This window comes from Chinchilla lanigera, unplaced genomic scaffold (genome assembly GCF_000276665.1).
Source record: "Chinchilla lanigera isolate Chin_1 unplaced genomic scaffold, ChiLan1.0 scaffold00003, whole genome shotgun sequence".
NCBI lineage: Eukaryota > Metazoa > Chordata > Mammalia > Rodentia > Chinchillidae > Chinchilla > Chinchilla lanigera.
The window spans coordinates 12,122,049-12,138,842 of NW_004955404.1; the positions used below are offsets into that span (position 1 = coordinate 12,122,049).

At 46.0% G+C, this 16,794-nt stretch overlaps 1 protein-coding gene across 4 annotated transcripts in view; it reads right to left on the reverse strand.

Moving 5' to 3' along the window:
* Farp1 (FERM, RhoGEF (ARHGEF) and pleckstrin domain protein 1 (chondrocyte-derived)) overlaps positions 1 to 16,794 on the reverse strand; it is a 266,618-nt gene that overhangs the window by 71,824 nt on the left and 178,000 nt on the right. For all 4 annotated transcript variants that reach the window (XM_005374079.2, XM_005374081.2, XM_005374078.2 and 1 more), the window contains exon 4: positions 49 to 91. In XM_005374079.2, the coding sequence (XP_005374136.1) occupies positions 49 to 91 (43 nt within the window). The remainder of the gene's footprint in view (positions 1 to 48; positions 92 to 16,794) is intronic.

A 16,794-nucleotide genomic window follows, 5' to 3' on the forward strand; every position in this document is an offset into this window, starting at 1 on the left:
GTCTGGCTTTGAATTTACCGCCGCCGTTAAACATAGGGGGATACTTACTTCGAATCTGTTTCACAATGGGTTTTAAGAGATCCAGCCACACCTACAGGGAAAAAGAGCACAGATTGAGACAAAACTTCCTAATGAAAGAGCGCAGGCATTTTACACTGTATTTGAAACTATTCTGAATCAAAACACTTTGGTGTATTTGAGGTTGGCTGTTGTTTTTTTCTTCAGAATGTCATATCCTACTCTGTCTACCACTTTCATAGGATGGATCCTAATGTGCTGATTGTTGTGGTTTAGATCCAGAATGTCTCCCAGAAGCCTCCTGTGTTTCGAGGCCTGGCTTTTGAGAGGTGGTGGGACCATGGGGTGCTGTTAGGAGGTGGGCCTGGTCATAAGAGCAGTCACTGGTCTGTGACCCGGAAGGTGCATCTCCCTCCCAGGGCCTCTCTCTCTCTGCTTCCTGGATTCTGTGACACAGGCAGCTTTCCTGTGCCCAGACCCCACCACCGCAGAACTAGCTGACCCGGACTGATCCTCTCAGAGCTATGAGCCTAAATAAACTCTCTTCCTTTAGTGAAGTTGTGAGGGTTGGGGATTGGTCTCTGTGACAGGAAAGTGAGTAAGATACTAAGACTTAAGATTAACAGTTAAAATATATCCTGGGCTCAGAGATACAGCTGAGAGCTATGAGTTGATGCAGCTCAGTGACAGAGTGACTGCTTAGTATGCATAAAGTCCCAGGTTCTATCCTCAGCACTGTCAAAAACAAAAAACAAGAAAATCAAGTTAACAATTAACTAAGAATTTTTCTATACTCATTTGTACTTTTATCAGATTCACCTTTAGAAAATATTAATGAATGACTGGATATTTGACTACTAGTTGAGTGAAATACCCACGTTTACTACTGAAATAAAATATATATATTCAGTGAGACTCTGTCTCAAAAAAAAGGCCTAAATGGCTAGTTTTGTAGCTCAGTGTGAAGGCCCTGGGTTCAATCCCCAGTGCTGCAAAAGCAAAACAGAATAAACAAGCAAACAAACACCATGTTTGAGTAAAAATACACAGACAGCACATTTGAGGACTACAGAAAAGGAATAAATATGGCCAATCGTGTCTAAACCACATTTACTGAAAGCTGTTGACCTCTCTAAGCAAGCCAGAGGAATACCTATTACCCAGGAGAGAGCCCTGAGACTTGCTTCATAATTTGTCCCAAGTTCCTCAGCTAGAGAGTGGCAGGGCTAGGACAGTATCAGGTTCACCCAAGCTCCAAGACCATACCCTTTTTCACATGTGTGCTTCCTGCTCACAGTTTGAAAAACTTTCAAGTAAGAGAGAAATGAGCCGTACTGAAGTTAACCACATATATATGTTCTTTTAGAAAAGTGCCCTTGAACTTCTGGTCATTTGAAAAGGGTTTATCAGTGCTGCTCATATTTGTACATGTGAGAAAAATGAAGTTATTGTGCTTACTATAAAGAAGGTTTTATAAATCAGTAGGATAAGAGGGGCAGCCCTGGGGAAAACTATGTAAAGAACCACAGGTAATACACACACGAAGAGCAAATATGAAGGGCCAAGAGCACAATGTTGATGTTTGGGAAAAAATCTGCATCAGAAGTGAAATTAAAACAATTTCCACCTATTAAATATGCATGTACAGATGTGTAGATACACGTGTGTTTATATTGTACAGTCTCCAAAGGTGGCCAGTACACAAGGAAGCAGGCTCTGTCTCACTGTACTGATGGATGTGTGACCTGGTACAACTTTTCTAGCCTTTTTTTCTTGTTTGTTTTTTTGTTTTTTTGGTTTTTCTCCGGTACCGGGAACTGAACTCACAACCTTGCACTTGCCAGGCAGGCGCTTTGCCGCTGAGCTAAATTCCCAGCCCCCAACTTTTCTAGACTTATTAAGGAATCATGATCTGAAGCCTGAAAGTATTCCTATCCATCTTCTTCCATCCAGCCATATAAATGATGCATTCGCGCACACAGAGTTATACACAAAGAATGCTAATCTTAACATTTCTATCAGACCGCAACTTTTCACAATAACCTAAATAACTAACACACATCTGCAGGACACATCACCAGGCAGGAATTATGCTCCTGATGAATATTTATGAATATGAAAAAACAAGCTAGGGAGGTTAAAGCTGCGTGATCTCTTCTCTTCTGCCTTTCTTCATTATCCAAATTATCTTAAACAAGCACTCAATTCCCATAGCAAAAAAATTCAAAATATGAAATGTCTCCTTATTCAGTTTAACTTTCCCCCATCACCTTTTCAAGTAAGTAAGACTCTGTAACAATAAAATCCTCATTTCTGTGTTCCCCAGCCCGTACTGCTCTTTTACAAGGGAAAGATGACACTAGTCAATCATCTTCATATTGGGTTTCTAAACCTTATCTTTCAAATGGGAAAGAGCAGTCATTCAGAACAGGAAGCAATGTTGTAAGATACATTACTTTCCTCGTAAGAATCCTAAGAGGTGGAAAGGGTGTGAAAGAATCTCTACCTGAGACTAAGAAAGACCAAGACTCAGAAAATAGCTGTCTCAAGTTGGAACTTGGGTTCTATTCTTCAAACTTACTTATTCAATATACTCCCCTCCAAAAAAATCCCCTTGTCCTCTGCTAAGCTCTGGGGAACACAAAGATGTGAAGTAATTGGGGTCCCTGCTCCACGGAGCTTACAGTCTAGTGAAGAAGACAGTGTCAAAAGACCTTCCTAACAAAAGTAGAGAAGGACCAAGACAAAAGCAAGCGAGGAGAGTCCAGAGTGGTGGGTCCCTGAGTGTCCAGCGTAGGGACCACTAGCCCTCACATGTTCAGTGTGCTCTCATGTGATGGTCACTTGAGTACAGCCACAAAAGGAAAGGGAGCAGTCTCAGGGAGACAGAGCCATCGTCCTCACAGGTCCGTGGACAGGAGGTGTGGGATACGATGCAGATCCACTGGGAAGCACCAGGGTGGTCAGGTCAGGAGGTAGAAGGGGCGTGAGCCACAGAAACGCCAAGGCCATGCCTTTCCTGGGATTTGTAGGGACAGTTTAGGACCGGCTAGTCTGAATAATTCCAACAGGCTCTAAGGTATCATGCTGGTCCGTAGGTCCCTGCACCTGGCTCTGTGAAGATTTAGGCAGAGGCCTCTTGCACCTTGGGGTGGGCAGGCCGGAGGTCTGGCTGTGCATAGGTCAGTCTGTGTGTATTTCTCAGATGTGCTCAATGTGGCCCTTGCTATCTCTGAGAATGGCCCAGCTCTAGCTGTCCCCAGCCACGATGTTTTTTAAGATGTCAGGACCCAATCCTCTTCAGACACGGAACACACAGAGTGTACACATGGGAGGAGTGGCGCTGTGCGGAGACCAAAAGAAGGGAAGCAAGAAGCCCGTGTGCAGACCAGCAGGGCAGTAATGAGGCCCCAGGGCCATCACAGCGGTCCAAACGCATGTGCAAGGTTGACTCCCACTGTGACAGTATTAGCAGGTGGGACCTGTGAGAGGAGGGAAGCTGGAGGGCAGAGCTTATTAAGGCCACCATCAGAGCAGGGGCGCATTACCACAGGGCGAGTCTGGCCCCTTCTGCAGACAGTCAGTCTCTCCTTTCCTTCTCCTCACCTCCCGCCACATGATGATCGTGCAACAAGAGGGCAGGGGCCAGAGCCAGCAGCTTGATGTTGGCCGTTCCACCTCCACAACTCTGAGCCGATATGCTTCTGTTCACTGTCAATGCCCCAGTCTCAGGCACCCTCTTACAGCCGTGCAAAAGGGATGAAGACAACAACCACAACTGCAGAGCGAGGCTGGGGGATCAGGAAGGGACCAGACCCCACCTGGCTGTGGTAAGATGCGTTGTCCTTGTTCCGTGAGCAATGAGAAGAAGTTTACGTATGGGGCTGACAGGATTAGATTGTAGTTTTAGAACAATTTGTTGGGCATTGTGAAAACCTACTACAGGGAGCAAGATCGAATGATGTGTTGGCCCTGCAGGACAGAAACAGAGTTAGGAACAATGGATGCAGTCAAGGAAATTTTAAGAGGTGCAAAACCAATAGAATTTACTGGTGCACTGGGTGTGGTGACTGAAGGAGGGCACAGGGCCTAGAAGGGCCTGAGATTTCTGCCACAGCGTCTAGAAGGAAGCTGCACTGTGCCCAGAGGCAGGGAACCCTGGAGGAGGAGTGAAGCTGGAAGGTTCTGGCCAGGCTGGCTTTCAGGGTGCCCGTGCATCCTCCAGCAAGGGACAGCGTGGGAACAGTGGAGTACGTTTTGCCTGGAGCCTGGAGCGGGAGTCGGGCAGGACAGCTCACGTTTAGACTTTGGTAGCAGCTCTACTCTGCAGAAGGTGTAACGGCCCGCAGGGCATGCATAGAAGGACATTCACGAGCGGTGCTGGCAGAGAATTCTTCAGATCGGGGCTTACACACAACATAAACTGATGGCTCCATTCTAGAGGTTGGCAAGTCCAACATGAAGGTGCTACAAACCAGAAGTCTGGTGAGGGCTGCTTCCTGGCTCACAGACAGTGGGCTTCACCGTGTCCTCCCAGGGTTCCAGGGGTAAGAGAGCTCCCTCTGGCCTCCTCCGTAAGGGCACTGGGCCCATTCACCAGGGCTCCACCCTCAGGGCCTAATCACCACCCCAAGGCCCTGTCTCCTATGGCTATCATCCTGGGGGCTAGGATTTCAATATACGAATTTAGTAGAGACAAAAATCTTCAGACCATATCCCACCAAGCAGCAGTCAGCCAAGGGGGAGCAGACGAGGACTGAAAAAAAAAAATGAGGAGAGAACCATGTCCTGGAAGCCAGGGGAAGAAAGATTTCCTGAAAGAAAGAATACGTGAGCTGTACATCTGCCATTACTCAGTGGTGGGTCTGGGGGTCCAGTGGTGGCGAAGTGGGTGCCTGGCTTTACTGAGAAGCGTCTCCCTGATGCAAAAGGCAACAGAATGGAGGGAGAGGGGCTGAGGAGTCAAATGTGAGCTTTGTCCATTTGCTTGTTTTTAGTCAGACTGACCTGGGTGCGTAGAAGGAATCTGAGCAAGAGAGACAAGAGGGACCCGGGGATGTAGAAATAAAGCCCAGGCCTGAGGACAGAAACAACAGTTCTTCTGTTGTGACTGGGCTGACAGGCTGATGGCAGATGGACCCTCTGTAGCGCCCTCTGCGGCGCCCTCTGCTTCCCTGGAAGGTCAGCCCTGGAGAGAGCAGTGAAGGTCTGAAGTCCTTGTAGTGAGTGGGAGACAGTGAAGTGGAGACTCGGGGGATTCTCCAGCTGCCAAGAGCCCGCCCAAAGCTGCGACTCCCTGCTCTTTCCGCCTCCACAGCTGGCTCTGGGGACTGTCCCTGTGATACTTCACTGCCACCAGAAACTTGCCTAAACTCCTACAGGACAGATCCCTGGTGTTTTGGCGATGAATTTGCCAATTTTATGGATTGTTTTTAAACATCCCTACTCTGTTTTTGGCATTTCTGTGGAAAGCATCAAATACAAGCACCAGCTCGAGCCAAGTGAGCATGTGGTTTTCTACCATGCAGGTCTGGGAACATAAGATCAGCCTGAGCTCATCCACCCGGTGGCGGCAGAGCTGTGCAGCAATCATGCTACAAGATGTCAACTGCCCCATGGCTGAAGCTGCCTGGGGTGGCGAGGACCCCGGGCTGGGTGAACCTCACTATGCCCCAGCAGACTGGCACCTGCAGAGTTGAAGAAGAAGACTCGCCATGGAGCACTTAGTCACAGCGAATGGGTGAGCAAGGAAAGACAGAAGGGAAACAGAGGCTGCTGCAAGGCTGATCACGCTGACCAGTGCATGATTTCACATGCTGAGACCTGCGGGCTGACTGCCTTCATTTGCCCAGGCTGCCCTAACAAATTGTCAGCGCCCAGAGGACTCACACAACAGACATTTATTTCTTCCCAGCTCCAGAGGCCCATGGTGTCGGTGGCCTCCCCACCAGGCCTCTCTCCATGGCTGTGATGGCTGCAACCTCAGTGTCCTCACATGACCTGTCCTGTCCTGTGCACATCCCTGGGGTCTCTATGTGCAGCACAGACACTAGTCATGCTGGGTTAGGGCCACCTGAATGGCCTCATGTGAATTTAATCACCATTTGAAGGACTCTGTCTCTGTTACAGTTTGTGTTTAGTTGTGCCCCCAAGTCTCATACAATCATGGGGCAAGCTTCTAGAGTTTATGATTGATCAGTGGTGCAATGCTGGGATTATGGGTGTGAGTGCTGCACCTGCCCTGGGGTAGGTAGTTTGCATATAATGTAAGGGAGGGAAAGAGGCTGTTTGCTGCCTCTCCTCCCTTTTTGCTCTTTGTCTTGTGCCACCCTGAAGTGTTGCCCCTGTGCCCTGCCACCCTGCCTTAGAGCCAGCTGATTACAAACTGAAACCTCCACAAACTGTGAGCTAAATAAACCTTTCCTTCCTTAATTTTGGACAATGGGTATTTTGCCTCAGCAGCAACAGAAAAGTAACCAAGACAGAATTCGGTACCAGGAGTGGGGTTGTTGCTGTGACTATACTTGACCATGTGGTTGAAGAGCCTTTGGAAATGGCTTGTATGAACTGTTTGGAAAGGTTTGGAGATTTCATCTGAAAAAGAAGTGCTAGAATGCCTTCAGCTGTTCTGTTTGGGAGAATTTTGTCAGAGCTCAAAAGACCAAAAGGCTGATAGAAATCCTGCTGGTTAAGACCAGGTTCAGGAGGTTTCTGCTGGGAAGAAGGCTAAATTGGTCTTTGCAGTCTAGACGATGTATGTTGTGGCTTGAAAGAAAGTTCATCTGCATTTTGCTTGTGTCCAGAGCCTTTGCCTGAGACTGAGATTAAGGGCAGTGGACTAATTAATCTGGCAGAAGAAATTTCAAGGAAGTCAAATGTTGAGGTGGTAAAATGGCTATTGTTGAGGGCTTTTAGCCAGATTTATGTTGAGAATCAAAAGCAAAGAACCAAGCAGGATCATTTAAAACACTGTGAGTCTGGCCAGAAAGAAAACTCCAGTAAAGTTGTGGACTGCAAAGATAGAGCTGCGGAGATCTTGATTGCTGAGGAGGAACAAGAGAATAGAAAAGATGGCCTAAGGACATCACTAGGAGCAGCAAGTCTCCACCCTTTGCAGCCTCAAACCTGCAGAAGTGAAAGACTTTGCTTTGAGGAGAAAGCTGCAGAGTGCCATGTTCCAGAATGGCAACGGCATAGGGAATTTGTTCCTCAGAATCAGGTTCAGAGTGCTCAGTGCTCCAGGCACTACACTCCTACAACCAAGAGAGATGAAAGCCTGGCTACTGCTCCAGGTGGTAGCATCCACGTTTTAGGTTTAGGCACATGCAGAATGCAAGAGTTTGAGGCCAGACAGTATGCCCCTGAGAGGGCAGTATGTGAAGCTGTGACTGCAAAGCAAAAGGTGCAGTGGAGACCTCAGGAGGTTAGAAAAGCCAGGCATGTGGATCATCTACGGAAAGTTGCAAGGAGGGAGCAAAGCAGGCCTAAGAGAAAAGCTGTGGGTGCCATAACCACCAGAAGTGCCATAGGGGTGGAGTCATGTAAGGCCTTTGGAGCTCACAATGTGCTACGGATTGCTTCAGATGTTCTACATGGAACTACAAGACTTAATGTTAGCCCTGCTGAATTTTGGACTTACTTTGGTCCCAGTGCTTTGTATCCCTCTGTTTGTCCCTTTTGAAATGGTAATGTTTATCTTTTGCCATTGAATGTTGGAAGTTTTAACTTTTCACTTGTACAAGGGTTTGCAACTAAGTTTGCTTTATATCTTGGAGGAGACTTGGTACTTGGACTTTTCAGCAATGCTGCATCTGTTAGGACTTTGGCAACTCTTGCAGATGGACTAAATGCCTTTTGCATAAAGGGATGTGCAGGAGTCTTTGGGGGGCCAAGGGTGAAATGTTATGGTTCTAATGTAATATAATGTTGATAGACTTAACATTGGTTCTTAAGGAGGATTGTTAAACCTGTGTTATAATGTTCAAGGTGTGAAATGATAATAATAATGTCTTAGTAGCTGGAAACTTTTTTTTTTTTCCAGTACCGGGAATCAAACTCACGACCTTGAGCTTGCCAGGCAGGCACTGTGCCACTGAGCTAAATCCCCAGCCCCATGGAAACTGGTTTAAAGAAATGTCTCTGGTTGACAAGTTAACAGTGGAGGGGATTGCAGTGGTTGATAAACTGTGTCAACTTAAGGAGTCTAGAAGCTTAACTAAGTGACTCAGCAGTTCTACATCCTGGGGTGCAAAGGACCTGTCCTTTCGGCTCTAGGATGTTGTTCATGTGTCAACTTGAGAAGTTTGGAAGGTTAACTATGTGAGTCAGCAGGGAGCCAGGGTCCTTTGTATACATCTGTGCCTGTGCAAGAGAAGGGCATGGAGATGGTGTGGGCATGGGAGGATAGCTGGCATACAATATAAGGAAGCAAAAGAGGCTTGCCCCTACCCCTTTTGCTCTTGTTGCTTTTATTGTTTTCCACCACCATGAACTGTTACCCTCTGCCATATGCCACCCTGCCTTGGAACCAGCTGATTATGGTCTGAAACCTTCACAAACTGTGAGCTAAATAAACCTTTCCTTCCTTAATTCTGGATGTCAAGTATTTTTGTCTCAGCAACAAGAGAAAAGTAACTAAGATAGTCTCCTAATGTACTCACATTTGAAGGTAGTGGGCACTAGGGCTTCAATATATGAGTTTTGGGGTGCACACAATTCAGCCCAGAGCAGCCACATTCTTTGATTTAGTTTCAAATTTGCCTTCTGGCCCATCTCCCCCAGCTCACCCACACTCAGGCTCCGATCCTGCCTGCACCATCTGTAATGTTATATTTCCCTTTCCAGTGGTGTGCTCTGTACTGAATACTTTGAGACACAAAAAAATGCTTTCATGCCAATGTATCACAGGCAAGGTGAGATAAATCACTGTCACCAAAGCTGTTCTCTCTAGACATCTTTTCTCCTCTATTATTCTCCTGGATGATACTTTAGGTGGACTCTGCAGGCAACAGGAACATGTGAAGTATTTTGCAAAGGGTCTTTTTAAAAGAGTTGGCTCCTGGATCTCAGGCAGGAGGCAGGAAGGGGACTAACATTTCCTGAGCACCTGTCTTGAGCCAAGCACTGAATAGGCACTTTACACGTCCTCATATAATACGCACAACAACACAACAGCTGCATGTGATGTAAGGCAAATGCACGGAGTGTATTTTAGTGGTCCAAGGTCATGCAGCTGGAATTTGACTTCAAGTCAGTTCACCCCAAACCTTTGCCTTTTCTGTAACATAATATCCTTCCCTCGAAGCTAAAGGACCCAACAAAAGCTTAGCTCTCCTCTTCTTATTTAGCACCCTTACTTAGAATTAAAAACTTTTTCTTATTTTTGTAAAAAGCTGGCATCTTCCTGAAAAGGCACAGATGTTATGTTACAGCAATCCATACATACCCACATGTACAGCAGCACAGTTCACAATAACTAAACCTTGGAAGCAGCCCATGTATCCATCAGCAGAGGAGTGGATAAAGGAAACGTATTTACACACAACGGAGCACTACTCTGCCATAAAGAAGGATAAAGTCATTTGTAGGAAAATGGATCCATCTCGAGACCATAATGTTAAGTGACATAAATCAGACACACAGGTTAAATATCACATGGTTTCTCTTATATGAGAAACTAAAAATATACATAAAGAGCAAACTAAAAGAACAGGAAGTAGAGACACAGATCTTTTGCAAATGGGAAGGAGACCAAGAGATGGAAGGAGGGGAGAAGAGGATGAAAAAAGAATGAAGCTGTGTCATGTGCACGTAACACCTCCTCCCATGAGGAATGAAACTGTTACGTACTGCAAACATGTGCTAGTAAAAAATAATTTTTAAAAGCTCCCTTCTTGTTTAAAACTCTGGTTTAAAAATCAGAACTGCATGTAACCCAAAAATGCCAAAGTCAACTGTAACACACACAGTAGCCATATAAAGTATTTGTTACAGAAAAATCATACAGGCTCTAGAATTCATTCAACAATCTAGTATTTCTTCAGGCTGGGCCTTAGAAGAAATGACCTGACTTGGAAATTTTTATTTGCAGTAATATGCTCAAATTCATTTTATTAATTTTATGTTTGGTTATATTTTTAAAATGTTTCATGTGGCTTTTCAAAAATCTGTTACTTTTTATAGATTTCTACTTCTGGTCAAACTGGAGTGATAGGGACTGTTTTCTATATGAAACAGTTAAAAAAAAAAAAGGAGAAGAAGAAAACAACAGCACAGCAGACCCTGAGCAATGAGAAACAGTGAAAAATAAAACACAATTTCTACCACGGCCCCTGTCCACTCTCTGGAACGGTTTCCAGGCTGTGATGTAGGGAAGAGAAACCCAGGTAGAACCTCGTAAACTCCATGAGTCAATGAGCTGAGAACCCATAGGACAGAAAGCAGGCTGGTGCCCAGGAGGAGGAGTGAGGACAGCTCTGCCCTCGTGTGTGTGAAAGACAGGTTGGAAAACCCAGAGGAAAGTACATGAAGTAACAATGCGGGGGCTCCTGGGAGCCCAGAATGCCATCTACACAGGAAAAACCTGAGACTCACCGAGCCTTGGCAAGGTACTCAAGAGTCCTGTTTAGTAGGCAGGAGTAGTCACAGTGCTCTACCTAACAAGTCTTAAAACTTAAATATATATTTTAAAAAATTGTTTCTAAATAACTGCATCCCACAGCAGATTCAATAAAATTTGTTGGAATACAAAAGAAGCCAGCATCCAATGAGGTAAAGCTCACAATATCTAGCATCCAATAAAAAAATTACCAGATATAAGAAGCAGGACAATATGACCCATAAAGAGACCAAAAAACAAACAACACCACAGAATGAAAACGTCAAAACTAATCCAGGACTCACAAAGATGACACAATCAGACAAGAAGGACATCAACATAAGCACTATCACTGCATTTCATTTGAGATACAGAAGCTGTAAGAAAGACCCGAACTAAATTTCTAGAGTGAAAACTACATTACATGAGCTAAAGGATGAGATCAATAGCGGGTCAGACATTGCAGAGGAAAACAAACTTGAAGTCCTAGCAAGAGGAACACTTCAAAATGAAACATCATCAGACAACTCTAGAACAACTTTAAGCACCAGACAGAACCCTACTCTGTAGCTGGAGCTTCCCAAAGGAGGAGATGAGGAAAGGAGGGAAAAAGTATTAGAAGAAATAATAGCTAATATTTTTCCAAATTTGATTAAAACTATAAACCCAAAGACCCGGGGAGCTCAGCAAGCCACAAGCATAAGAAACATCTCAGATGCATGTCACACTCAGATTGCTCATAATAGTCATCAAGAGAAACTCTTCAAAGCAGCCAGAGAATAAAGATGTTTTATGCACAAAGGAATACAGATAAGGATGACAGCGGATTTTAATATCTATTCTCAGTAACTGACAGAGCTAGTACCAGAAACTCAGGATAGAGAAGATTTGAACAACATTGTCAACCAATTTGATCTAATTGACATATGTATACAGAATACATGATCCAGCCCTGCAGAATGCACAGCCGTGAGAGGTTAGGCAAACATTGGCATGTACTTGAACTACGTGGTCCAGGTCAATCACTCCATGTGAACACACGATGCAAGCAAGAGACACGGGAAACGTGAGATGCATGTGGCTGCTGCCAGTGTAAAATGCATACTGTTTTGTAGTAAACTTGTTGGTCTACAAGATAGAAGTTCACTCTGAAGTAATGACTAAATACTGTGCAGCAAATACATAAACCAGTAGCTAAATTGTTTATCTTTATCAAGTACCAGGTACTGCATGTAGTTGGATGTGCAAGATACACTTTGCACAACTACTAGGGCAGGAGGTTTGTTTATACCAGGAGCTCCATACCCACAGAAAGCAAGTATGCATTATGACCGAGAGGTGTGCAACACCAGTACATTAAGAAAATCTGTGGATAAAACATGGACTAAGAACTGCAGGATGTGTTTTTATTTACAAGGAAAGCTTTAAATAAAAAAAGTAAAGATGGACTGGTAAACCAAAGTGCAAAATCAAGTGTGGTACCGGTTATCCCAAGGCAGGATTTTGTGTGCCCGAAAAGGAAAGTTTTAGAGGAAAACCAGACTCCTGTTACACGGCTGTCACCTGGAGGGAACCTTGAGCCGTGGGGTCTCCCCTTTCCAGGAAGGGCTCAACCACAGATTTCAGGCGCAGCACTGGTGCAACTGCAGCCACTCAGTTTTACCTGCTTTAAAAGATCGTTTGTTTAATTCCCACGACCTTGGAAAAATCCATTTCAAAGGATGTCCCTCGGGTATTGTGGCCACCTCATTGGATTTTAAAAAATGTACTAAGAAGAATTAACCTGAGATCTACTCTCTTAACAAATTGTTAAGGGTGTCATACTTGACTGAGGAGAGTTGTGCCTCTCTGGGACCTGTCCCACCAACACAGCCACTGTCACATGGTGCTGCCCTGTGGTGAAAGAGCTGTTCAAGAAGGAGGTCACAGGCTGTGATGGTGCATAAATAAAAGGGGACTGGCCAGGGACACCTGTCATGCCAAATAGCTGCATTTCCACGACCTTGTGCCCCTCAAGGGCATGCCTGCCAGGGGCAAAACCCTTCCAAACACAGAGCAGACGCAAACGAGTGACAGAAAGCCACCCTTCCTCCCGAGCTTTACCACAATTATGTATGCGCAAGCACAACTGTGTCATCAGCGACTCAGGCACAGCGCTTCAGTTGAGAGCTGGTGGCCTTCCGGTTAGGCTGGAGAATGGAACAGGAGGTGTGAGAGTCCACGATGGCCCAAGGGCCCTGCTGGGCTCATGATCTCGAAGCATCTGAGTTAATGCTCAAGACAACCTTGTAGAACAGGCAGTCTTGACTCCTGCTCTTCGGATAAAGCACGAAGTCAAGGAAGCTGGGAATCTACCCAGTTGCCACAGGAGAGTGGAATGCTTGAACAGAGATTCAGAGGCCATGGCGTGGAGCGGGCCTGTCTCCTGTGCAGGCTGCTGAGGAGAACGTGACTCACAGAGCTCTCGAGGCCGTGAAGGTCCATGTGACCGCTGGAGACCGGGGCATCTGAGGAGAGGCGGCAAGTGCCCTAGAGAGTTATTAGACACTTTTGTTTTTTTGCGATAGGGTCTTGTTATCTAGTAAAGGCTGGCCTCAAACTCACAGTGATCCTCCTGCCTCAGCCTCCCAAGTGTTGGGATTACGGGCTGGCTTTTACACTTTTAAGTGGTTGAAAAAAACCAAAAGAAGAATCACATTTCATGACACATGAAAACCACATGAAACTCCAGTTTTCAGGGCCATCCAAGACATTACATTGGAACACAGCTGAGCTCATTTGCTTACACACCCTTCAGAGCTAGTACTGTCTTGCGAGGGCAGAGGTGGGCGTAGTGAGGCCTTTCCCCTTCACCAGACTTCAGTCAGGCTCCACTGGGCCTCTCTTCCATGAGACCACAACCTGGGGCTTCTGTGTCCAGCGCAGCTCCCTGAACCCTTCCACCGCGACCTGGCACCTTTCTGGCCTTTTAAGAGCCTTCAGGTGACGCTCCAGTTGGCTGGCAGATTAACTCCATGCTCTTGATGCCTGTTTATTTTTTTTTTTTAAAGCTGATTAAAAGACTTCTCTGGTCTGTGGAGTAATCCTTTAGGCACGGCTGCCTGGACCCAAGGACAACAGGCCAAACTCGCCGTAAACACAGCAACGGCCTCTATTAATTGGGAAGCCACAGGACACATCTAATTAAGGGTAGTGCATGATTGATTATTTAATAATTAGCATTCACTTATTTGTAACCTTGAGAAACCCATCTGAGACTATGGAAAGCAGTCATTTTCTCAATCAGCTTTCCCAGGCCTTTACGAAGAAAAAGGCTCTGGGCTGTGAACGTCGCCCAGTAATTAGGGGGCTTACCTGGCCTGCGCCAAACCCGGCCCTGGAAAGAAGGAGAGAAAGAAAAGAGAAAGCAAAGCAAAGCGAGCTCTGGCTTGCATATTTATGTGACTAGAAAGGACAAGAAGAAGGTCAGCACGCTGAGCAGGAATTCGAATTAGCTGGATCCAATAACTTCGCACCTAGGGGTGAAGATCCCCAGCCTGGCCTGCCAGGGACGTTGGGGGACCGGTTTCCTGCGTATCACGCACAGGGCAAGGGCCAAACATGCTGTGGCAGCCCCGTGTTGGGCAGGTGTGCCGCAGCCTCCCCAGCGGGACCCGGCGGAGGGCTGGTCCCCATCCCAGTGTCAGACACCACGGTGGCCATGCGCCTGTGTCCCTGGTGCTGCCGCTCACAGTGGAAGCAGCCCAGGTGCTCATCGAAGGACAGGCAGGGCAGGAACACAGGATGCGGCGCTTGAACACAGCGGAGATGCGACTTGGCATTAGAAGAAGATCCCAAGCGAAATAAGCCGATCACAAAAAGACCAACAGTGCAAGGCTCTGGTTACAGGAGCATCTGAAGCGGCCAAATTCTTAGGAAGAGCCAGATGGGCACAGCGGGTTGTTGTTCAGAGGGAAAAGAGTTTCAGGTCTGCAAGACGAAAACGTTCTGGAGACGTGCTACAGAGCAACACTCACTCAGTTAAGACCACCAAGTGCACACTTAATAGTGGCCTAGTACGGCAGTGCTCACCCGTAATCCCAGTACTCTGGGAGGCTGAGGCAGGAGGATCACAAGTTTGAGCTCAGCCCGGGCAGCCTAGTGATTTAACAAGACCTTGTCTCAATAAATACATACATACATACATAAATAAATAAAAAAGGGGGTGGGGATGTTGGGGATGTAGGTCAGTGCAAAGACTCTGGGCTCAACTCCCAGTACTCGGGGAAAAAAGACAGAAAAAGGAAGAGAAAAAAAGATCGTAAATCTCGTGTTAACTGTTTCTGAACTGGACTGCACCCAAGTTCCAGAACCAGGCCACAGCCGGCACCCCAGTTATCTGGCCTCTAGCCACCCTGTTATCACAGATCATCAGTTCATTCAGAATGGGATTATCTCTCAGGCAGGAGCTCTGTAACTGACAGCTGTAAAATACAAAGACATGGTCAGAATGCTGACTGTGAACATACACAGAACTTGAATGCTCGCTCCACTGTTACCTGATTGGGTGCCTTTGTAAAGACCACTTAATGTCCTTTAAGGCTGGGCTTCCTCATCAAAACAGGGGATCGAGCAGGAAATAATGAAATACTTAGTGTAAATCTAATATGGTGCCTGGCATAGTTATACTCTAGAGAAAGTGTTGGCAAACCACAGCTTCTACCTTATAAATCAGGTCTGTTCTTTTTTTCCCCCAGTACTGACTTACTAAACCCATAGCCTTTACACTAAACTACACCCCCAAACCTTTTTAAATTTTATTTTTGAGCCAGGCACAGGGCCACATGCCTGTAACCCCAGCATGTGGGAGGCTGAGACAGGACGATCATCATGAGCTTGAGGACAGCCTGGCCTACACAGTGAGTTTAAGGCCAACATGAACTATGTGGTGAGACCCTGTCTCAAGACAACCAAGAAAAAGGGAAAAGGAAAAAAAGAAAACCTTTTACTTTTGAGACAGGGTCTCCATAAGTCACTAAATTGCCCAGGTTGGACTTGAAAAAAAGAAAACCTTTTACTTTTGAGACAGGGTTTCCGTAAGTCACTAAGTTGCCCAGGTTGGACTTGAACTTGTAATCCTCCTGCCTTGGCTTCCTAGGGTGCTAGGATTATAGGCATGTTCCATCACGCCTGGCTATAAATAAAGTTTTAATGGGACAAATCCATGCCCATTCTCTTACACATTGTCTATGGCTGCTGTGGGTCTAAACAATAGATTTAAACAGTTACAACAGAGATCTGAGGGCCTGAGAGATTACTGGGCCTTTTCCAACAAAGTTTGTTGATTCTCTGCTCTAAGGGGCAAACTGCACAAGCAGGAATGGGTCCTGTTTGCTGCTATCAGAGCACTAGAACACCCTGGTATGTGACAGGTGTACTGTGATGGCTTGCACATTTTATATTATTTGGGTTGTCGGGGGAGGGTATACTGGGGATTGACCCTCAGAGCCTGCATGTACATTACCACTGAGCTGTGTCCTCCAGGTCTCCGTCTTTGTTTTAGACACAACAAATAAGCACCTATTTCCTAAGTCATCACTAATAGTTTTCTCCATTTTGCAGCCGAACACATTCCTGAGCAATACCATAACTCATAAAAATAAAGCCTGATAAAAACTTGAAAAAAGTCAGCCTAGGAAAAGAGAAGCTCTCATGGTTAACAAAAAAGATTTTAAAATCAGAAGGACAGAGTTAGAATCCCAGCTCAGCCATGAAGTAATTGGTAGGCCGGGGCATGGAACAAGTCCCAGAATCTTAGCACCCTCTAATACAAAGTGCAAACGCTAGCACTGACTTCTGGTGTGGAAAGGCAGGTCCAGCTGGCTGGGAATCGGACAAGACTGGAACCACGAAGGCCATTAGGAGCCCGCAGTGATTCAGGCAGGCCCTCAGCAGGCTTGTTAGAAATAATTAGATAACACGTCTTCTGGTGTTCTGAGAACCATTATTTTAACATAAAATGAGCTTATGAAACAATGTTCCGTACAACAGAGCTCGAACCTGCTGCACTGTAATTATTTGTTTCCTGGACTCCCTTCTAAGCCTGGTGCTCCCAATGAATGGAAACTCGAGCTACCCGCCACCTGACATTTGATCTCACATTTCTCCTGTCGTACCACGTGCCGTGCCCGACACAGCAG